This window comes from Lutra lutra, chromosome 14, assembly GCF_902655055.1.
Source record: "Lutra lutra chromosome 14, mLutLut1.2, whole genome shotgun sequence".
Lineage (NCBI taxonomy): Eukaryota > Metazoa > Chordata > Mammalia > Carnivora > Mustelidae > Lutra > Lutra lutra.
Genome location: NC_062291.1, coordinates 88,669,705 through 88,692,056, shown reverse-complemented (window position 1 = coordinate 88,692,056; position 22,352 = coordinate 88,669,705). Strand labels below are relative to the sequence as shown.

Genomic DNA, 22,352 nt, shown 5'->3' with positions numbered 1-22,352 from the left:
CCACACGTGGGCTGGTACACTGGCCCGGACCCCCAGAAATCCACCGTCATGCTAGGATGGGCTCCTGGCACTAGGGGGCAGCATGGTCCTCTCGCTGTCACAGGGCCTGCCCGAGGCTGGGTGAGTCCTGAGGACACCTGCGGCGGGGCTGGGGAACCTGACCCCGGCCTGCCCCACGGCTGGGACCCCCACCACAGTGCTCTGCAGTACTCCTGCCGTGCTGCCCACCTGCCGGAGGTCACGTGTCACTGTCCCAGTTCAGCTCTGAGCACCTGCTTCCGGAGAGGGGTGTCCTGGTGGGCAAGGAAGAGTGAGAGCCAGAAGCAGGCTCCTGGAGGCAGCCTGGGTCCCCCCGCTTGCAGCCGGGGTGTGGGCAGCCCCAGCCTGTCCACCACCTTGCACAGGAGGTACCGTGGAGCCGGGGGCTCCCGTTCAAGCCACAGGCTGTTTCCTCTTCCAGTCTAAAGCCTGTGGGGGGTGGCCTGTGAGCCATCACGGCCAGAGCCCCGGCATTGTTCAAACCTCGCGCTGTGAGCAGAGTAGCCCGCTGGCCCCTGGCTTGGGGCCCTCCTGCCCTGCCCTGAGGCCCAGAAACCTCGTGTCCCCATCCTGGGCTCTGGGCAGGAGGCTTGCCAATGCACCTCAGGGCTGCAGGTGGTGAGGGGGAGGGCCGAGGTGCATGTGGGGTCCTGGTCCTGGCTGCTGACAGCAGCTGCACGTGGCCGGTCCGAGCTGCCCACGGAGCGGAGTGTGGGCACCCACAGCAGCTTTGGGTTTTGCCTTTTCCTTTTTGTTCTCAAAGAATTGCCACATGCGAGGAAGGAAGAGATCAAGATCGCTGGGGCGTGGGGGCTCCTGTACCTCGTTTCATCACAAGAAGTTGTGTGTGAGCAGGGGACAGAGCCTGTGTATTCGGACCATTTCCACGGCCTCTGTCGCCTTTGCCTGAGATGCCTCCACATCCACATCCACATCCATGAGCTCCTGCTGCCATTTGCTCTGGAGGAAGTAATGGTCCAACTCTGCCCTCTGGCCCGGAACTGCCGGTGGGCAGCACAGGCTCCCACGCTGCCATCTCAGGGAGATTGTCCAGAAAGCAGCTCCGGAGCCACATGGTTCAGCCGCAGGCGGTCTGGGTGGGCAGGTGACAGGGACCCACCGGGAGGAACCCAGGTGCCAGGCCAGAGCGGGGGCGGCCCCACCCCCCCCCCAGAGCAGGAAGAGGCACTGGGGCGCTGCGTGGGTAGCTCTCTGTTGCGCAGGAAGTCTGCGCCCCTGAGCCCCCCTGCCACGCCCCGGACAGAGCATGTCCAAGCCACTGCCCGGCCAGCAGGCCCCTGGGCTAGGCCAGCTTGGGCTTCTGCTCAGAGCAGAGGGGCGACCTTCCAGGGAGGGGCTCAGATTGTCTGCCGCCCCCCCCTTAAATCGATCCGCATTTGTGAAGCTTGTTCCTCGTGCGGGACACCAGGCGCTGTTCAGGAGCCCGCAGGGGCCCAGGAGTAGACGCGGGAAATCCGCGGGGCGAGGCGCCCCTCCCGGCCGGTGTCCAAGCACCGCCCCTCCCGGCGTCGGAGGGGCCGATAGGCTGCAGGCCGGGGGCTGGTCTCCGGGGCGGGGCGGCGGAGCCAGACCTCTTCCCCCGCGCGGAGCCGCCTCTGCCAGCGCGGCGTCGGTAGACCCTGGACCCCGGACCCCAGACCTCGGGCCCCGTGCGCGCCCTGTTCTTGGCCAGGACCCCAGTGTACGCCCCCCGAGCGCGCCCCGGCCATGCGTGGCCTGGGGCTCCCGCTGCTCGCCCTGTGTCTGCTAGGTGAGTGCTGCGGGGAGGGGCCGCCGTCCGGGGCGCCGGCGAGTCCCCTGGCCTTCCGCACCCTGCCGAGCTCCGGGTCAGTCTCCCGGGTCGGACGCGCCGAGGGGAGTCCTCACCGGGAAGGCCCAGCGTGGCAGACGGAAACTTCAAAAGGGAACTGGGGGGAGAAGCCGCCTGGGGCGCTTCCCCAGCGCTGGTCCCGCTGGGGACTCACAGGGCACCGGGGAGAACCGCGCCTCTCCCCATCCACCTGGAGCCTTGGGATGACTGCCCACGCCCACCCAGGTCGCCTGGCCTGGCAGGGAAGGGAGGACCGAGGAGCGGTGACCTGGAGCTGAGGGTGGGCATTGGGGGAGGAGGGCGGAGGGGGTAGTCTAGTCCCTTGGGACCGCCCCCCACCGGCCTCTGGGCTCCCCGCTGCTCTGGGGAGCTTTCTGGGCTGAATTCTGTGGTGGCCCAGACCCCAGCTTGGGGGGCCTCTGCTCGGAGCCTCTCTGCGGGTGCTCTGCTAGATGAGGGTCTCATCCATTAACGCTCTAGGACCGAAGAACCTTGCCGGGTGGCCGCCCTCTGGGCCTCACCCCACTCCCAGGGCTGTTTGTTGTTGGACACCTGACAGCTGCTGGATCTGGGCTTCGGGAACGGCCTGCAGGCAGGAGGGCAGACCTATCCCCCGAGGGGAGGGGAGGGGACAGGAGGTCAGGTCAGGTCTAGGTCAGCCCGGTGGGTTCCACCCAGGGCTCCGAATCCCTGGTGCTCACACTCTGTGGTGACCACCCAGGGGAGGAGGTGCAGGCCCACCACTGGCCGGCTGACCCCCTTCTCGCCCACAGTGGCAGCCCCCAGCAGCCCACTGCCCCACGTGGAGCAGTACGAGGTGGTGTGGCCCCGACGCCTGCCAGCACCCCGTGCCCGTGCCCGCCGAGCTCTGCCCTCCCACCTGGTAAGTCTGGGCGGGGAAGCCGACCTGGGGGGCCCCACTGGCTCCCCGGAGCCTGTCCTGTCTGTAGCTCCGAGCGTGCCCGGTGAGCAGCGGCCCCGAGGCCCCGCAGGGCTGTCTTTGCCCGCACTTCCTCCACCCTCAGCCCCCTCCCCGCATCCTGCCTCAGCCTGCCCCACCCCCACCCCGGCGGGTGGGGCGAGGTGAGTGGCTTCTGCTGAGGGGGGGCCCCTGGGGCTGCTCCCGCTGCCTTTCAGCAGCCCTGATGGCTCAGGGCACGTCACAGTTTCACTCACTGGCAGGATAAGTCTGATCCCTTTCAGGCCCGAGGGAATGGCTCATCTGGGGCGTGTCACCGGACGGGTTTGTGGTGATTGTGATGACGCACCTTCGTGGGGCGTTTGGAGCTGGGCTGGGATTCCCCGAGGAGGGCTGCCTGGAGGCATTCCTGAAATCCCTGTGGGACCGCCTGTCCTGACCTTGGTATCTGGAGAAAGCCTTCTAGAGGTCGGCAGGCTGGAGGCACTCCCCTGGTGTGCTCGGTCATGTGCCCCCATCTCCTCTGCTACCTTGGATCTAAGGGCTGCCGGTCAGGGCCCTGTCTCCCATCCCCGTGCTTCCTGGGAAAGGGGATCTAGTCATTACGTGTGTGGACAGATGGGGAAATTGAGGTCTAGAGCTCCGAGGTCCTCTGAGGGGCTTTCAGATTTCAGGGTGCCCTGGCCTTGACTGCACCCCCAGCCCAGCCCCAGCGTGCCCAGGTTTGAGGCGTGTGTGCCCTGGGTTAGGGCCCCTCACCCTGGACCCCTCCCTGTCCCCTGGTTCAGGACCTGTACCCGGAGAGCGTGAGCTACGTCCTTGGGACCCAGGGGCACAACTTCACCCTGCACTTGAGGAAGAACAGGTGAGTAGAGGCCCGGCCACTCTGCCAGGCCAGAGGCGGCTTTAGTGGGGGGCAGACAGGGCCCCGGGAACCACAGCGGCTCTTTTCCAGGGACCTGGTGGGCTCGGGCTACACGGAGACCTACAGGGCTGCCAATGGCTCCCAGGTGGTGGAGCAGCGACAGAGGCAGGTAGGGCCCAGGACAGCCCTGGAGAGGCCAGCGGCCAGCGGAGCGGGGGGCTCAGAGCTGCAGGCCCCTCACACCTCCCCCCTCCTGCAGGGTCACTGCTTCTACCACGGCCACGTGCAGGGACACCGGCACTCCGCCGCCAGCCTCAGCACCTGTGTGGGCCTCAGGTGGGGGCCGCAGACCTGGGGGGTGGGGGTGTCAGCTGTCCCCCACTTGCTCCAGAGAAGTCATCAGAGGCCGAGAAGAGAGGGGTTCAGGGTGGTGACCTTCCCACACACGGACTGTGGCCTCTTAGAAGTCACAGGTTCCCCGGGCTGTGGGGCTCCCCGCGGGCCCTGCAGCCTGTCCCGTGTACCCCCCCACCCCCGTCCTCCCAGTCGCCTGTGGGCGGGGTGGGGGCGGAGGGGCAGTGCGCCGATTCAGAACCGCCTGGCTTCCCTCCACCCTCAGGGGCTTTTTCCGGGCTGGCTCGGATGTCCACGTGATCGAGCCCCTGGACAGGGGTGGCGAAGAGGGGCGGCACGCGCTGTACCGGGCGGAGCATCTGCAACAGAAGCTTGGGACCTGTGGGGTCAGCGACACCAGCTTGGAGCAAGCCTTGGGGCCTCGGACCTCAGCAGCCTTCAGGCCCCGGGTAAGGGGGGGCCCGGACCAGCTGCTTCACCCCCGTCCCCTGGGACTGCATCCCCCAGACCCTCCTTGTGCTCGGCTGGGGGTCCCCATGGCCATTGCGTCTGGCTCTGCCAGTGGCTACCGAGATCGCCCCTTGGCCTGAGCTGGAGCCTCCTGGATGGCACCCTCAGTCCCGAGCAGGGGCCCGGGTGCCAGCTCCAGGACCCCGGGAGAGGGTCAGTGTGCAAACACTGGGCCTGGGCCAGGACTGTGGCTGGGGCAGCTGACCAGCGTCTTGTGCCCCCAGAACGGGCCGTTGCCCCGAGACACCCGCTATGTGGAGCTGTATGTGGTCACCGACAGCGCAGAGGTAGTGCGGGCGGAGCGCGGGGGCAGGGCTGGGGCTGGCTGGTGGGCGCGTGCCTCTGAGGGCCTGCCTTCCTCCAGTTCCAACGGCTGGGGAGCAGAGCCGCCGTGCGCAGACGGGTGATGGAGGTGGTGAACCACGTGGACAAGGTGGGTAGAAATCTCGGTGGTCGAGCGGACTGGGCCAGCAGGGAGCGGGGCTGTGTCTGCAGCCCTCGCTGTCCCCGAGCCTGACCTGGGGCTCCCCTGCCCTCCCAGCTTTATCAGGAGCTCAATTTCCGTGTGGTCCTGGTGGGCCTGGAGATATGGAGCCAAGAGGATGAGATTCAGGTGAGCTCGAACCCCGACACCACGCTGGACAACTTCCTGCGGTGGCGGACGCAGAGCCTGGTGGGACGGCACCAGCACGACAACGCACAGCTCATCACGTATGTGGGCGCCCGGCGCAGATCCGGGCCCCTGCGGCTGGGGGGCTGCGTGGGAACGCCGGGGCACGTGGGACGGAGGCAGTTGCGGGGCGTCCACCTTTGCCCACTGCTCTTGTTTCCAGTGGCGTTAAGTTCACCGGGACCACCGTGGGACTGGCCAAGGTGTCGGCCATGTGCTCCCAGGACTCAGGGGCTGTGAACCAGGTTTGCTGGCCTCTGGATGGGGAGCCCTGAGGACTAGGTCCACATGCTTGTCCCCACACTGTCCCCATGGGCTGGAACACCTGGGGGCCGCCGCCCCGTGCAGGGGTGCTTTGAGAAGTGGTACTGGCGGGACGGGGTGTGGCTTTAGCCGGTGCGGCCTCTCCCGGTAGGACCACAACCTAGAGAACCCTGTCGGTGTCGCATCCACCATGGCCCACGAGATGGGCCACAACCTGGGCATGGACCATGACGAGAACGTCCAGGGCTGTTACTGCCCCGTGCCACGGGAGGGCGGAGGCTGCATCATGGCGGCCAGCATCGGGTGAGGCCAGGGGCTGCCCGGGGAGTGGGGTGTCCAGGGTGCCCCCACACCCTGACCGAGGCTCCACCCTGCACCCCCAGCTCTAAGTTCCCCAGGATGTTCAGCCAGTGCAGCCGCGCCGACCTGGAGATGTTCGTGGAGGAACCTCGCACAGCCTGCCTGGCCAACGCCCCGGACCCCAGCCGGATGGTGGGCGACCCTGTGTGCGGGAACCAGTTTGTGGAGCGTGGGGAGCAGTGTGACTGCGGCCCGCCCCAGGTACAGGCCAAATGCCCGCCGCCCTCTGCCCGCACGGACGCCCATTCGTGACCCACCAGCCGCCCCGTGTGCCGCGGCCACACAGCAGAACGCTTCTGCTCTTTGAGCCCTGTCACCACCTGGAGGGGCCTCTGGGGAGGGGGCCCAGGGTCCGCCCTGGAGCCCACTCCTGCCTCTGCCCTCCAGGCCTGTCGGAACCCCTGCTGCAACGCCACCACCTGCCAGCTGGCCGCAGGGGCCCATTGTGCCCAGGGTGCTTGCTGCCAGGACTGCAGGGTGAGTCCTGGGCCCCCAGGCCAGTCGGTGGGAAGGGTTCCCAAGGAAATGGCTGACAGCGCACGTGAGCTCTGCTCTGCTGGGCAGGTGACGCCTGCCGGTGAGCTGTGCCGTCCCCCAAAGGATGTGTGTGACCTTGAGGAGTACTGTGATGGTCAGCGGCCAGTGTGCCCGGAGGACGTCTTCCAGGAGAACGGCACACCCTGCCCAGGGGGCTACTGCTACAATGGGGTCTGCCCTGCGCTGGCCCAGAGGTGCCAGGACCTGTGGGGGCCAGGTGAGACATGTGTGCTCTGGCCGTGTGCCCACAGGCTTGCGGGGCATCGCGGGGCCCAAGCCAGAGGACTGACCCCTCCTGGGCCCCCACAGGCTCGCAGGTTGCCAAGGAAACATGCTACACCTACAGCATCTCCCCAGGCTGCCAGGGCAGGCCCGCGTATGGTTCCGGCAGGTGAGTGGTCATCTGTGGCCTGACCCCGCCGGGTCGAGGGCCACAGGATGTCCCTGGAAGTGGGGCTGCCCAAGAGGGTCTTCTGCACAAAGGAGTCTGGGGTCTGAGTCAGAGGGTTTTCCAGGGGGTCCACCCTGCCCTCCAGCACCCCCAGGCCTGAGCATCTGTCTGCCCTCATGGGAGGGAGGATGTGTCGCTGTCACTGGGGGTGGGGTAGGTGCCCCATCCGAGGGCTCGGGGCCTCATTTCCTGCAGCTCCCCAGGTCCTCCTAAGGGAGGGCCCACAGGCATCAGACAGGAGACCCAGCAGAGTTGGCTGCATGGCTTCTCAGTCCACAGGGTCGACATGTGTGGCACTCTATACTGTGAGGGCGGACGGAAGCCGCCGGAGCGGAGTTCCTGTACCCTCACCTTGCGTACGGGCACCTGCCAGGCTCTCGCCCTGGAGGGAGGTGCTGCATATGAGCCAGTGCCGGAAGGCACCAAGTGCGGCGAGGAGAGGGTGAGCTCCCCGAGCCCCCGTCTGCTGCAGGGCACATCCACTGGCTGCAGCGTAGAGGGGCTTCTGAGGGCTGTGACCCAGACGTGAGCCTGGACGCGCCCCATGTGGCAGTCCTAGACACTTGTCCCACAGGCGAGCCCACGTGGTCTGAGGGCTGTGCACACGGGCTCCTGTGTGTGCTCAGTCGAGACGCTGCAGGAGGACGGGAGGTGCTCAAGCAGCCAGTCCTCCGCTCACGGGGTGTGAAGACCATTCTGTTCTGCAAGGCCACACCTCTCTGGGCATGGGGGACTCCAGCCCTCTGGCCCTGGTGGCCACTGTGGCCTGGCCAGTCTGGGTGTGATGGCCCCGGCCTGCCTCCCCCAGCGCTCCCCAATCAGGCTGAGGGTTCGCGTCAGCTGATGGTAGAAGTGGGGACACAGGGGCTCCAGGCAGTGGTCTAGAATGTCTGCCTGAGGAGATCCCCTCTGCCCTCCAGGTTTGCTGGAAAGGACTCTGCCAGCACCTGCACGTTTACAGATCCATAAACTGCTCTGCCCAGTGCAACAACCACGGGGTACGTGAGCCCATGGGGTGTCCCGCCACGCGCCCTCTGGGGCTGAAGCAGACCGGTAGGCCGTGCTCACATGAGCCCAGGCCCAGCAGGGGACACTGCCAGAGGCTGGTGGGATCTGGGTGTCCCATGTGAACACCGAGGCCTGGGGCAGTGGTGCCGGTGGACGCATGGGCTGGGGCTTGGCAGACTTGAAAGCTCTCAGCTGTCAGTAATGTGTGTCACGATGTGGGGACAGTCAGCCGCTGAGAGCTCGAAACACCAGGGCTGGGGTGCTCCCTTCTGACCCCCAGTCTCAGGGAGGTTTGGGGGTGTGCCCCAAGGACAGCACACAGGAAGCCGCCAGATGAGCTCACCTTGCTGGCCGCACGTTTGATGGGCGAGGCGGCAGACAGGTATATGGCGGCCTGGTCCTCACACCGAGTCACCCCCAGGTGTGCAACCACAAGGGAGCGTGCCACTGCCACCCAGGCTGGGCCCCGCCCCACTGCACAGAGCTGCTGCCCCACGTGCACACAGGTAGGCCTGGCAACCCCGGGGCTTTCGTGCCTGCACGGCCTGATAGGGTCCCGTGCAGGTTCCGTCCTTCCTCAGACCACCTGGGCTGGGCTGAGAAGGACACCGCGTGCCCTCAGGTCCATCAGGCATTGCTAAAGACGCAGGTGTGCGGCCCTCGGCCTGGACTTTCTGACCCCACGGCTGCTGCCTGGGCCCCATGTGAGACAGGCAAGAGGCCTGTCCTAGAGGGAGGGCACAGTCGTAGCGACAGGACGCAAGCCGGTTTGCTCGGTCCTCGGCCGCCTTCTGAGCGTAGGAGTCTGAGGGCCCCCCACACCCGCAAGTGTCTTCTCCACTGTGCACACGGCTGCCCACAGCAGCATGGCCTCCTGAGCCTGGCCAGACCCTGCTCACGTCACTGTGGGCCAGGGGCCAGTCACCACCAGGCCCTCCAGCCCCTGCTCTGAGAGCCCACAGGGCTGGTGTAACAGACTCGCTTTCAGTGCTGAGGCTCCTCACGTGGGCTCTGGGGTCCTGGGTCCCCGCCTGAGAAAACAGTCCCCTCCTCGGCCCTGGGGCCCTCACTACCCTATTGACACCTGGTCTCCTGCACCCCCACAGGGTCCAGGAGCCTCCTGGTGGGCCTGCTGGCATCTGTGGTGCTGCTGGTGGCTCTCCTGGCAGGCGTGGTCTTCTACCGAAAGGCCTGGAACCGAGGCTCTGGGAGGTGAGCGTGCTCTGGGGTTGCAAGGAGCACTTCCCGTGCATACACAATTGGGAAACGTCCTGCTGCTGTTTGAGGAAGAGGAACAGCCCTCTGCACAGAGAGCTTGGGGCCTCTGCCTCTTGAAGACCGGGCAGGTGACAGGCGTGGCCAACAGGTGGGGGTGGTAAACCCAGACAGAGCCCCTCCGTCCCCACCCTGATCAGTGCCAGAGCACTGGGATGATATGGGCTTTGCCCATCGTGGGCAGCTGCCCACGGAGTTGCCATGGGACCTCACCCCATCTTGCTGGCTGCAGGACACACCCAGGAGCCCGATTCCCTGGGCCAGACCCCAAGGCCAGGACACACTGACCAGTCTTGCTTTCTCCCCAGGAGCTCAGTGCCCAAGACTGCCAAGGGGCTCTCCAACCCCCTGTTCCATGAGGGGCCCAGTGTGCCAGCCAAGGGTGGGGCTCCAGCCGCCACCAGCCAGCCCACCAGGCCCATGGTCTCCAGGACGACCCCTAAGCAGCCGCCCCCTGCTGTAAGCAGTGCAGCCCACCACCCCTGGGCCATCCCCAATCCCTCCCAGCAGGGCTTGGAGCTGCCCCGCAGAGGCAGAAGCAGGCTTCAGGGTGGACAGTCTGAGAACCCGCATGAGCCAGTGACAGACTAGACCTTGGACTTGGACATGAGGCTCTCGGCCTCTGCAGGATGGACAGAGAGGTGTTAAGGCCCAGATGCCCTCTGTCCCTGCCCCGCATCTCTGGGCCCCTCCACAAGGCTGACAAAGGGGAGGGTGGGAGTCGCACCTGGGCTCAGCCTTGGGGATCGGTGGGGCAGGGCAGAGCCCTCCATGTGCACTTTACTCTCCCTCCTCTGGGAGGGGTGGGAACCTCGGGTTCTGGCTGGGACCTCCAAAGCCGGGCTCCCTGGACATAGCCTCCCTGTGAGACCCAGGTCCCCACCCTGTTCCCTGCAGCCTCCAGTTACCATGTCCAACCCACCCTTCACCATTCCTGTGTACACCCGGCCGCCCCCAGACCAGGTGAGCAGCAGTGGGACCCAGCAGCCAGGGAATCTGGGAGCACTAAGTGGGTCCTAGGCGAGGAGTGCGGGGGCTGGGGGTTGGATTTGGTGAGCTGGGGACCCCGGGGCAGCAGCCCCTACACTCTGGAGGCTGATGGCCCAGCCCAGAGAGGATGTTTACTAAACCCAGGGGACTGAGGGGCCCTGACTGCCGCTTCTCCCTCCCACCAGCTCAGACCTCCTCCTCCTGCCAAGCGCCTCCCTGAGCTGAAGCCCAAGCAGGTGAGAAGCCTCTGCCCTTCTGGAGACTCCTCCAGCGGCACGCGTGCCCTTCCCTGGCTGCCGGGCCCCTCCTGGCCAGACCCTGTGGTGTCCTGGCTTCCTTTTGGAGCTCAAGTCCAGTGCTCTGAGATGCGCGGCGGACGACTCCTTACGCTGCGATCCCCCAGGGTCTGCTGCGTCCATCCGGAGACCCTGCCAGGAGCCACCGTTACTGTGGTGTTTGCTTCATAGAAATTCTCTTTTTTAATTTTTTGAACTAATTTTAGATTTATCGCAAAGCCGCAAAAATATCCTTGGGGGAGGGTCGAGAGGAAAACTGGACAAAGGGGCAGCAACGGTCTAGCCGGGGAGCGGCTTCAGGGGAGCTGCTCACACCAAGGGTCTTCCCTTGGAGGGGGGTGGCCAGTGCCCACGCTGGGCCTTCCCTTCCTGCACCCAGATCCTGGGAGCACTTGCCCTGCCTGCCCAGAGGAAGCGGAAGTGTAAACAGAGGCCGACTTTAGTGTGAATTCTCAGCATTTGAACTTCCAAAGACCCACATTCTGGCCATTTAAGAGCCTTTTTTGGGAAATGCTGGGGTAGGGTGCGGTGGGGTGGGGACGTTGAGGGAGAAGGGGAGGTGGGGAGCCAGAGTGCAGCTGATGGGCCAGGAGGGGGTTCTGCCCCAGCTGGGGGCACTTCTTTGTGGAGAAGCTTGCCAGGGGGTCGGGAGCAGAGCCAGTGCTGGGGAAGATGGGGCCTTCGACGCTGTCGAGTCTGCTGTCTGTCCCCCAGGGTGTGAAGCCGACCTTCCCACCCCCGATGCCTCCAGTCAAGCCTGGGACGGGAAGGGCCACCCCTGGACTCGTGCAGGTGAGCCTGTCTCCCCCAGGGCGCTGGGCAGCAGGGCGGGTGGTCTCCCTGGCTGGCTGGCTGGGGCACTGCCCCGGGGTCACGGTCCACCGGCCTTGTCTCACACCCACTTGCGCCTGTCAGGACTTCTCTGCGAGCCGCCCCTGTTGCCCCTGCATCTGTTCCTCCTGTCAGCCAGGGGGCCAGGCTGGGGTCGCGGGGGCTAGGCTTGTGGCGGGTCGCGGCCGGTGTGGGCCGCGGTGACCTCCGTTTCGAGGAATGCACGAGGAAGCGCTCCGGCCGCGGTTCAGCTCCGGTTCTCCTTCCTCCTCCCAGGGCGCCGCGGGTGCGAAGGCGGCTCCGAGGCCCCCGGTGCAGCGGAGGTGACGCGGGAACTGCGGACATCGGCCCACGGCCCGGGTGGGGACCGCGGTGCCCTCCCCGCAGGTTTCGGGTCGGGCGGCCCCCGCCCCCCGTCCCCGGGGACCCGTCGGGCCTGAGGAGCGCGCGCAGAGGAGCCACGGCCGGCCGCCCCCCTCCCGGGACCCCCCGCGCCCCCTTCCCGGGACCCCCCCCCCCGGCGTCCCGCACCCCGAGGGGCCCCCGCGCCGGCAGCGGGCCCGGAGCTGCCGTGAAGTGTTTTCGGACCAAGTCACCGACCGGGTCTGAGCGGTCGGGACCGTCATTAAATCGACGCGGGACCGTGTGCGCGACCCTGTGCAGCGCGAGTCACTACTCGTTCGCGGCCGGGCAGCGCGGGGCGGCGCCTCCCTCTACCCGCCTCCCCGGCCGCGCGGCCCCTCCCCGCCGGAAGTCAGCCGCCCCGCCCCGCCCTCCGCCCCGCCCCTTCCGGCCGCCGCGGCTCTCCGCTGCCGTCGGCGGCCCCCGCGCCCGGCTGGCCGGGCCCGGCTCAGCCGCCCCAAGCGCCCCCGGCCCGGGACTCGGCGACGGCGGCTGAGCGGGGCCGGCGGGGAGGCGCCGGGGACTGGCGGGCCGGGGAGGGTGGGGGCCGCGGGGCCGCCCGTCAGCCGTCGGCGAAGCGGCCCCAGCAGCCGGGCCCGGAGGCGTCCCCGCGGCGCGCGCTCCCTGCACGTGCGGGACACCCGGGGCAGGGCGTGAGGCGACGCCCCGCGCAGCCGCCGGCCCCTGGAGGAGGAGCCACGCGGCGGCCGGGCTCCTCGTGCGCCCCGCCGACCGCAGCCCCGCTCCCCGGGCACCCACGCGCCGCCGGGGGGCCTGCATCCTGGCCGCTGGGTCCGCTCGCCCAGGACCGGGCCGGCCCCCGGCAGGGCGCCGCCGCCTCGGGAGTCCTGGGACGCTGACGTGTTGGAGGCCACCAGGCGGGGCCGGCCTTGCGCGCCGCGGCCGCGCGGGCGGAGACTGGGGCACCAGCCCATCGCGGCTGCTGGGCGCGCTCGCCTGCGGACCCGGAGCTGCGCCGGCGCGTTCTCGGCCGCCTGCCCTCCCGCCTCCCGCCCCGCCCCTTGTTCTCCGCGGGCGACGCGAACCTCCCCTCCCCTCCGGGCCTCTGGACCACGGTTCTCAGGCCGCTTCCCTGACGGTCTCTTCGGTGTTTGTGTCCCTGTCCACTGGAGTCACCTCATTCCGCCAAGAGGACAGCGCGGTCAGCTTGAGACCACCCCCACCAGGGCATCAGTCCTGCCCTCGGACCGCGTCTCCGGCGCGCTGACTCCCCGGTAATTCCGGGCGGCGCGCTCGGCTCCAGGCCCTTGCGCTCCTGGGGCGGACCGGCTGTCTAGTGGGAAGCGTCCGTCGTGATGGGCAATAGGAAGCACGAGGACCCTAAGTGACAGCGGAACGAGGAGTGGGTGATCTAGGGGTGCTGCAGTGGGGAGCAGGGTCCCTGCGCCCCAGAAGCTGGGCAGGCGGGGAGCTCAAGCTGCTCGGGGCCCCCAGAGGCTGTGGTCAGGACCTCTGTGAGCCTGAGGGGATATAGGAGGGACTGTGGGGTTGACACCTGGGCAAGTTCTGGTAGGATAGAGAACCGAGAGGGAGAAGGGGACTTGGGGGGAGGTGGAGGCAGGGGGGCTGCTGCTCAACCCCAGGGGTGGGAGGGGTAGGCTCTGGGGGTGGTGAGAAGTCCCCATTGCGAGCACTTTGGCGGGGAGCCTGCGGGACTTTCTAGCCAAGAGGTGAGCTCTCCCTCGGAGACCCAGGTGGAGACAAACAAGTGGCCAGTTCCGACCTTCACCTGTCCTCCAACAGTGAGGCTCTGGGTTTCCGGCAGGGGTGGTTTTCTTCCCTGCACCCTAATCACCCGCCTCAAATCACCCAGCCACTTGGCTCCACCCTGGGAATCAACACCTCCCCCGACACACCCCAGCTACTGAGTCATTAACAACAAAAAAAAAAAAAAATCTGGCCCCAGATGGCCCTGCTGGGAACAGGATGGATGCGGGGTTTCTGTGGGTGCAGGGTGAGAAGGCCCACGAGCCCCAGCCTGTCCTCCAAGGAAAGCTGGACCCACCTCCTGGCCCCACAAAGCGTGCCGCTCTGAGGGCCGCACCCCCACCTCCTTTGCAGGAAAGTCTTTCACAAGCTGCATTTGTGGGTCTCAGAGATGGAAATCCAAAGGGTGGTGGCCAGCACGCCCGGGGTCATCGAGCCCATCTTGTGTGCCCCGAAGGGAAGGGTGAGGGGTGGCACTGCACGGCAAGTCCCGCTCACAGCAGCCGTTTTTGTTGGGGCCCTTGTGTGGCCTTTGCCCTGCTGTGTTGGGGTGGTGGGATGTGGCCTGCGTATACGCCAGTGAGAACAGCACGGGTGACAAAGGCCCTGCACACCCACGACCCGGGGTGCAGACTCAAACTCCAGCCCTTGGCCCTTTCCCGGCCGGACCCACCGGCCCCGGGGCAGTGGAAACTACTGTGCCCAGGCCGGCCCCGGGCCATGCTCTTTCCTCTCCAGCTCCTCCCGCCCGCCTCTGTGCCTAGAAACACAGGGAGGTGTGTGGGCAACAGGCCAATGAGCAGCACCTCCGGGGCTGGCCCTCTCTGTTCAGCCTTTAAAACCTTGGCAGGACCCAGGACCCTGCAGTGCTAATGCTGGCAGACCCTGGGCAGAGCTCGCCAGCCTGGCACACACGGTCGTACCCAATCCCTGGGTCAGGGAACTGAGGCCCATCGCAGCCCCCTCGGGCCTCCCACAGACGGCGGTGTCCGACGAGGCTTGTGGCACTCTTGACTTCACACTTCCAGAAAGGCAGGTCCTTGCTCTGAGGGGACGGCCAGGGGAGTCCCGGGTCCAAGGCCACCCAGGCTGCAGCTTTCTGAGAGGGAGCCAGCGGCCCTGTCCACGGTCCACACGGGCCTTTCAGAGGCATCCAGGGCGGTGCCGTGGGTGGATGTCAGGGCGGTGCCTGCGTGGCGCCCCAACCCCACCCCCTGGCCGAGGGGCCCAGCCTCTCCTCTGAGCTCCTGCGTCTGCTCACCTCATAGACGGGCTGAGCTCCACAGGGCCCTCCAGCACGAAGACCCTTTCGAGTCAGGAAGACTCCAGAGAAGACGGGCCACTGTGTGTGCACAGGGTGGGCCCCTGCCTCCTGATCTCAGCTCTTATCCCTGCACCCCTCCTGCATTAAGGCCGGGTGTTTGCCTTTTAGTCAGGACGCAGCCCATGGGCCGCGGGAGCGCCTGGAGTGGGCTGCCGGAGCTGCTGGAGAAGGAGCAGGCCCTGGCCTTGCTGCTGGAGACAGTCAAGGTGCAACGACCTGGGGGCCCCTTGGTGCCCAGACGCCCCCCAGGAAGCAGATGGGTTGCATTCCTTTCTAGGAAGCTGGGCCTGGTGTGGGTGTGGCAGTGGCCGGGTCAGGCAAGGCCCCTGACCAGGGAGCACCATACTTAGTTTGGCTACTTAGCAAACTCCCTTAACTGTGGAACATTCCAGGCAAGCCCGGAAACAGCAGAGTACGGTGGACCTCCGTCCCCCGTGACTCACCGCCACCCAGCCTTGGCCATTCCCAAACCCCAGGGCCCATGGGGACTATGGACGGTCACAGGTGCTACCACCCAGAGGCCCACAGGCTGGGGGCTCAGGGGGCCAAAAAACACTCCCCCCAAGGCACATACCTGGTTCCACAGGGGCACAGCTGTGCCTCTGCTCTTTCACTAAGGGTCTCCCGTGCTCCTGGGTTCAGGAAGTGCTCAAGTGCCCTCCCCCATGTCCACCCGCACCCCCCCCACCCCGGGGGAGCCCAAGCCACAGGTTTGGACCTGAGACGGTGCAGGGAGCCGCGAAGAAGTGTGAAAACAGCCTGGCTCCCTAGCGGATACCCAAATCTTGATGAGCTGTTTTCCTGAGGAAGCAGGAAGGGGAGATCGTCATGTGGTTGGGATTTGCTGAGAGCGGCAGAGAGGAAGTGGTAAGCAGCAGCATCGGGGCTGAGGTTGCCGTCAGGCCCTCGCCGGTGGCGCTGGTCCATGTGCCCGCAAAGCGCTTCGTAACCGTTTGACTTCTCCAAACCGGGAGGGGAGTTCCGCTGCGCCTGCTATTTGAGTGCCGCGGCCGTGATGGTCACCGGTGGGAGATCCTCCCCCGGAGAAGAGAGACTTGCAGGGGAGCGTGGGGGAATTCCTTGGTTCTGCCTGTTGGTGGAGCCGCTGCCTCGGGTCCGGGAGGGAGGCTGTGGGTCAGCAGGGGTAGGGCGGTAGGAAAGCCCCCCCCCCACGGCGGATGGTGCTAGCTCCGCGTGTGGCCCCAGGTCCTCACAGCTCGTGCCTGGGGACTGAGCATGGGGCCAGTGGCAGGAGGTGGGGGCATGCCAGGTCCCGCTGGCCCACGCTGCCCGGTGCTCACGGAGGGGATGTGTCTGCTGGGTCACTGACTCGTTGCCTCAACCGGCGGGAGCTGTCTGTCCACGGTGAGGGCGAGGGCTGTCACACCACCCCATCCTGACAGCACCTCGTGCTTGGGGGCAGACAAGCTTTTGCTCCCTGCTGGGGTGGGCCTGGGTCTATGCTTCCAGGAAGGGGAGGTTTGTGATGTGCCCAGGGCCGGACAGCCTGCGGGGTGGGGCCTGGCCATTCCTCCAGTGCAGACATCAGCATGGGGACGTTTTCTTGGCTGTTAACTTTTAGAAGAAAACAGTGCACATGCTGCCCCAATGCCGTGCATGCGTCCAGTCACCCAGCATGTCCACAGGCAGGCCCCCAAACCTGCCAGGGGGCCCCGCGAGCCCTTCCGGCAGGGTGGGGCTGCGTGAAGTCCTGGCAGCGGCAACGGAGACAGCCAGCGTCTCCCAAAACCTTCGTCCCCGACTCCCTTCCTGCCTCCAGGACCCCAACTGCTGGGACACACCCCGGAGTTTTGGTTCTGCTCTGGCCTCCCTCTGCCTCACCAACCACCCCCACTGCCTGGGGCCTGAGCCTGGCCCCGTGCAGGGACCCAGAGCCAGAAACCGCCTCCAGGCACCCCAGTCCTCCCCAGCCCTCAGTCAGACTGCGTGTCTCTAGGCACGTGTCAGGGCTTTGGGGTCAGAGGTTGGGTCTAGGGCCGGGGAGAGAGAGAGAGAGAGAGAGAAAACACGAACTGGGGCTAAGCAGTTTGGGAGCACGACCCGGCCAGGAGGCACGTGGAGACTCATGGGTGGTGGCTGTCTTGGCTAGAAGCCAGGGCACCAAGGTGGGTGGAGGGTGGGGGTGCTGAGTCCAGGCGGGGAACCATTCTGGAAGAGCTCTCCTCTGCCTCCTGGGCCTGGGAGGAGCAGTCTGGGAGGTGATCTACACAGCCTGCCCCTGGAGAACAAGGAGCCACAGGGTTTGTGGGGCTCTGTGGAAATCGGGGCAACAAAGGGCACGTGCTTGTTCCTGGTGTTGGGAGCTCGCCCAGCCCCCGCAGCAGGGGGCTGCCTGCCCGCCCCGGGCCAGACCTGCAGACACCCGTGCTCTCCTGAGGCTGCTTGGCTTTGTGGAAACAGGAGGCTGCCGTGTGTGTGTGTGTGTGTGTGTGTGTGTGTGTGTGTGTGTGTTCGTGCCCACGCACCCCCCGGTGGAGGGGACCCTGAGGGCTGGGTTTTGGGGTAGAGACAGAGGATGGAGCTTGGGGATCGTGGCCCTGGGGGTGATGGTGCCTGGAGACAGGGGCCACTTCCAAACGCAGGCCCGGCTTGCTGACCAACAGGCCCATGGCAACCTCTTTGGGAAGGGAGGACGTGGAGGGCTGGGGGCGCAGGCAGGGGAGGGGTGTGGGCCCCACCCTGGGTGAAGGAACAGCTTGGCTTTGTGCCCCCAGCACAGGCTGGAATGAGGAACAGCCCTTGGTGGGGGTCTGGGATTCAGGGGGAGACGGGGCACATCAGACCCCATCTCTGGAGGGCCTGATTCAAGGGCCCGAAGCCCCCTCCGACCAGCCCAGCTCCTGGAGGGACACCCCCTTCACCCCTGCCCTGGACAGCAGACCCGGTGGTCAGGTTAACGGGCAGTGGGTTCTGAGTTCTTGGCTGTAGGCAGAGCTGATCCCAGCTGTCCCCACCCCTGGGGCAGTGATGGGGGAAGCTACCAAGCCACACCCCACAGGGGGCAGGACCGTGGGCTGGCGCTTGCCCCTCCAGGCTCTGTATGGGAAGCCCCGTCCCAGCAAAGACCCCCAAACTGAAATCCCAATGATGGTTCCTTTGGGGGCTCCCTCTGGCCCAGCAGCACCCATGACCTTGGGTGGCCGAGGTGTCACAGGACTTAGCCTCTGTGGGGCTGGGGACTGATAGCCAAGCCTGGGTGCTGGCCAGGGTACTTCACATGGGACCCCAGGTTAGGAGGTGGGGTGGGGTTGGAGCCCCCTGCGGAGAGCAGACTACTAGTGCCCCCTCAGGCCCTCCCTGCTTGGGAGTGCCACTTGGAAAAGGCTGACTGGGGGTGCAGGTCCTGGAGGGGATGGTGTGTGCAGAGTTGGGGTTCCCTTGGGGCCAGTATGAAGTTGACAAGTGAACCGTGGGGGTGCTGCTGTGGGCCCTCCCCACCACATTCTGTTTACCTCATGGCCAGGCCAGCACAATCTCAGGCCCAAGTGGTTTCTGGATCCTTCTCCAGGAAGGCGGGGCACCAGCACAGTGCCACAATCTCGGAGGGTTTTCATCCCGGGTCTGGGGCCCCCCACCCCAGGCCACAGGGGGCTCTCCAGGGGACCACCAACCCCTGGGCTTGGGTTCTCCTAGAACCTGGGGTGCAGCTGAGGGTGTGACGCCTCTCACGCCCGCCTCAGGGGCTCCTGCCAATGGTCAGCAGGTTGGAAGGTGCGGTGCTCTGGACGCCCAGAGTGTGGGCCGGGCCTGGGTCTCCAGTGCCTCCCCGCCGCCCCAGGAGGCAGATGTGGAAGAGTTGCCTCAGTGCCAGGTGCTCATGGTGGCTCACAGTGGCTCATGGTGGCGGCGAGCTGGCTGCTGGCCAGGCCTCCTCGGGAGGAAGCCGTGAGGGACCCCAGGCAGGTGCTGTTTCCCAGGTAACCCTACAAGGGACTGAGCCTGGGGTAAATTTAGGATGAAATCAGAAGCCAGGCCAGCCCCACCCTGCAGGGGCTCTTCCTCTAGTTCACGGTCCGCTGAAGCAGAGTGTGGGCCAGTAGCCTCCGCCAGGCCCACAGGCCAGCAGACCTCGTTCCTGCCCGTGGTGCCCGCGCGGAAAGTGCTAGAAGCAAGTGAGCGCCGCAGAAGGGATTCCGTGTGCCGCAGACCTTCATGCCTGTGTCCGGAGATGGAGGCAGAGCAACGTGGGCCGAATGCGGGCCTGAGCGCAGAAGCGCCCGGCGACCTCCCCCTCAGGGGCGAGGCTCTGGGAGGCCCCGAGCAGCCCCGCGGACACGCTCCCGGCGGCGGTGCCGGCGCTGGCGTTCCCACACACGCAGCCCTCCCTCCGCTGCGACCCCGGGTTTCTGGCCGAGCGCAGGGTGAGCGACCTCCGGCTCTCTCCCGCGGGAGCCGTGCGCGGGGGCAGCAGCGCCCTCCCGGCCCTGCCTGCCCAGGCCCGAGCGCAGGCGGTGGGCGCGGGGAGCTCGGCCGCCCGTTCAGTGGGCAGATCTTTCCGCGTGTTCATCTTCTAGACGTTGTAAGGGAAAACCCTGGGGTGCACAGAGGTGTCACGTGGACCGATGCCTGCAAACCCGCTGCCCAGGAACGCTGAGTGCGCCTGCGCCCGCCTGCGCCCACCTGCGCCCGCCTGCGCCCGCCTGCGCCCGCCTGCGCCCGCCTGCGCCCACCTGCGCCCACCTGCGCCCACCGCGCCCACCGCGCCTCCCGCCCCACCCGCCCCCGCCCAGGGTCAGCCAAGATCTGGGGCGACTTGGGCCTCGAAAACCCACTTCCTCATTTGTAAAATGGGGAAGCGAAGTTGGCAGGGGGCGGGGGGGCGGGGCCTCACTCCCACTGCCCCCCACCCCGCCCCTGGGGGCCTGTGGGGGGGTGACCCCATGTGGCCTGTGCAGGAATCACGCTTTCTTGACTCAAAAATGGGCAACACACTGCTGGGGCTTGTAAACACGGCTGCTTTGGACCTGAATGACCAGCAGGCCCGGCTTCCCTGTTCCCTTCCCGCCCGAAAGGCCTGGGGATTCCCACTTCAGCGGGAAAGCTGTGAGGTCGCTGCCGCGGGATCCAGGGTTGGGGGAGCGGACGGTGGGCAGAGACCCGTGCGGCCCGCCTTGGTCTGTGCTCCACGGGGGGCCCCTGCCCGCCCAGTGCCCCTCCCTGCCTCAGGAGTCTATGTTTTCATGAATTTTGAAACAACGGATCCAACTTTGGAATATCTTCTGCACCCACTTTTCCATTCCCAGTTGTGTTTTCTGGTGAGGGCCGGAGTCTGGGGAAGTACTGCGCAGGTCTGAGCTGGACACACCTGGGGGGGGGGGTCCCAGGAATCTCACGGGCCCCACAAGCTCCTGATGGCTTCCGTTCAGGCAAAAAAGTTATTTCACGCGGGCGTGTGGTGCCAGGGGCAGTGGTTGGAAGCGAGGGAGGAAGACCCTCTCTCTGCCGGTTTCAGTGCCCAAGCACTCCTAGGAGCAGAGGGACGGCATCCCCACCCTCCTGGCACAGGTCCTGCAGTGGCAGGGGAGGGAACCACAGGCAGGATAGGGCGTGGGGGCACCAACCGGAAATGGGGTAGGAATGGAGAAATAAGAACTGGGGCATTGTAGAGGCGTGTGGTCAAGGAAGAAGAAATGACTTGAAGAAAATGAGGTTGATGGTTCAGGAACTGCAGCAGGTACAAAGGCCCTGGGGCAGAGAGCCAGGGGTCCGAGGGCTCTTGTCCTATGGCCTGTGGGCTAGTGGGTTGGGGCTTGGGGAGACTTTGCCCTGAGAAAGGTGGGAGCCATTGGCAGGTGCTGGACAAGCGAGGGGCTCAACATTCTGTCAGGGCCTTGTGAGCCCAGTGGGTTGGGTCCTGTGGGCTGGGAGGCCCCCCAGACAAGCCTGGTGGACGAGGCCCTGGAGACAGCCCCAGAGGTCTGAGAAGTCCTGCTCTTTGGAGGTGGAGCCAGCAGGACCGGCGGTGAAGGAAACCTTGGAACAAACGTCCTCAGCATCACTGATGAAACATGTCCAGAATTCCAGAAAACAGGGAAAGGGAGGCTTTTGCTGAAAGTGCCGTCCATAAAGCTGTTCCCAGGCAGAATGAAAACCCCAAGGTCCAGGGCTCGCATGGGGCTCAGACACTGTGTGAGCTGCTTCGGTCGCACTCCCGAGCTGGGGACGGGTGGCATCAGCTTCAGGTCTGTGCAAAGGGTTCCTTCATAGCTTAGGACTTTGCATATCTTTTTGCAGGGTTAAATGTTTTGTAACTTTATTATTTTTTTTTTAGAGAGAGGGCCCACAAGCAGGGGAGGGACAGAGAGAGAGGGAGAAGCAGGCTCCCCGCTGAGCAGGGACCCTGATGTGGGGCTCGATCCGGGGACCCTGAGAGCATGACCTGAGCCGAAGGACTGAGCCACCCAGGCGCCCCTATTTTGTAGCTCAACATTTTTTAAGGGAAAAAACACTCAAGGATGCACAGAAGGTGTGAAAACGTGAACTGATGATTAGAAATGCTCTGTTGGACATCCTGCTTTTGTAAAACTTTAGAAATTTACTTAAAATACAAAGTGTAGATCAAAGTTTGAATGACCTCAAGTGCTGAGTGCACGGACGGGGAGTGGAGCCGCTGGGGAATACTCAGGAGGAGACCTCGCTGGGTGGCGACCCTCCCGGCCCGTTGCCCTCCCTGCGGGGGTGCCTGCAGACCGCCCCAGGCCTGGCAATCGCCCCACGGCGGGGGCCCCCCAAGGAGGTGAAGGAGTGCCTGGGAGCGAGGCTGGTCGGAAACCAGTGCAGGGACCAGTGATGGCTTTTGGGCCGTTATGGTCATCTCTTCTCCGTCTCGTTCTCCATTTCCATAGTAACAGGGAAGAAATGGAAAATGTTGGTTCTTCCCAGCTTGCCTGGCAGATGCGGAGATCTGACCCCCTGCCTCCGGGCCCCACCTGACCAGGAAACGCGGAACCTGGCGGCGGGGGTGGGGGGTGGTGATGGGCAGCCTGCAGGGTTCCCTGCCCCAGGGGAGGGCGGGGACCATCCAGGCCTTCTGACTACTGCCGCCCCCGGTGGCAGGGGAGGGAACAGCAGGTCCGAGTAGGGGAGGGGCGGGGGCGGGGGCGGGGGCGGGGGGCCGGGCGGAGGGTGCGGCCATCTCCTGGCTGTGTCAAACCCAACCCTAGACTCCTGACCCTGCTTGGCACGGTGCCAGCTGGCCCACCCTGCCCCCGTGTGTGGCCCACGCTGGGCCGCTGGTTGGTGGGTGTTGAGCCCTCTGGGCTCCCAGAGGAAAGCCCACCCGTCCAGGCTTGGCCCCAGGAGTGACAGAGCAGGGCTGAGGGTTGGGATTCAGTGGGTCCCTCCGCAAAGACCACGGCCATGCCTGTCTCCCACTCCCGGGGCCTGGGGGGCGGCGTCTCAGGAAGGGCCCACCCTCCCCGCACATCGCCCCGAACTTTCCGATTCTCCTATACCCCTTCTACCCAGTGTCCTGGTTGGCCCAGCCCTGGGCAGCTGCCTCAGTCACTCTGTCTTCACTGTGTCCTCGCTCCCCGTGGGGAAGAAAGTGGAGGCTGTGCTCACATGCATTTCCAGGCCCGGAGGCCTCTGACCCCATCCTCGCTTCCCCAACACGCCCTTCACCAGCCTTCCCCACTCAGGGGCCTGGACCTGGCGCTGCTCACGTTTACTCCCAGA

The 22,352-nt window shown here is 66.0% G+C and overlaps 1 protein-coding gene across 1 annotated transcript; it reads left to right on the top strand.

Moving 5' to 3' along the window:
- The first annotated feature begins 1,287 nt into the window (after positions 1-1,287).
- Positions 1,288-11,846, top strand: ADAM8 (ADAM metallopeptidase domain 8). The gene is made up of 24 exons (XM_047701707.1): positions 1,288-1,810; positions 2,644-2,753; positions 3,578-3,654; positions 3,745-3,823; positions 3,914-3,990; positions 4,274-4,457; positions 4,743-4,805; positions 4,883-4,951; positions 5,060-5,229; positions 5,352-5,433; positions 5,604-5,755; positions 5,836-6,013; positions 6,200-6,289; positions 6,377-6,566; positions 6,659-6,740; positions 7,080-7,242; positions 7,721-7,798; positions 8,230-8,314; positions 8,915-9,020; positions 9,392-9,542; positions 9,981-10,046; positions 10,259-10,309; positions 11,084-11,161; positions 11,477-11,846. The coding sequence occupies exons 1-24, from the start codon at positions 1,768-1,770 to the stop codon at positions 11,525-11,527; spliced, it is 2,475 nt and encodes an 824-aa protein (XP_047557663.1). The 5' UTR covers positions 1,288-1,767; the 3' UTR covers positions 11,528-11,846.
- Positions 11,847-22,352: the final 10,506 nt, after the last annotated feature.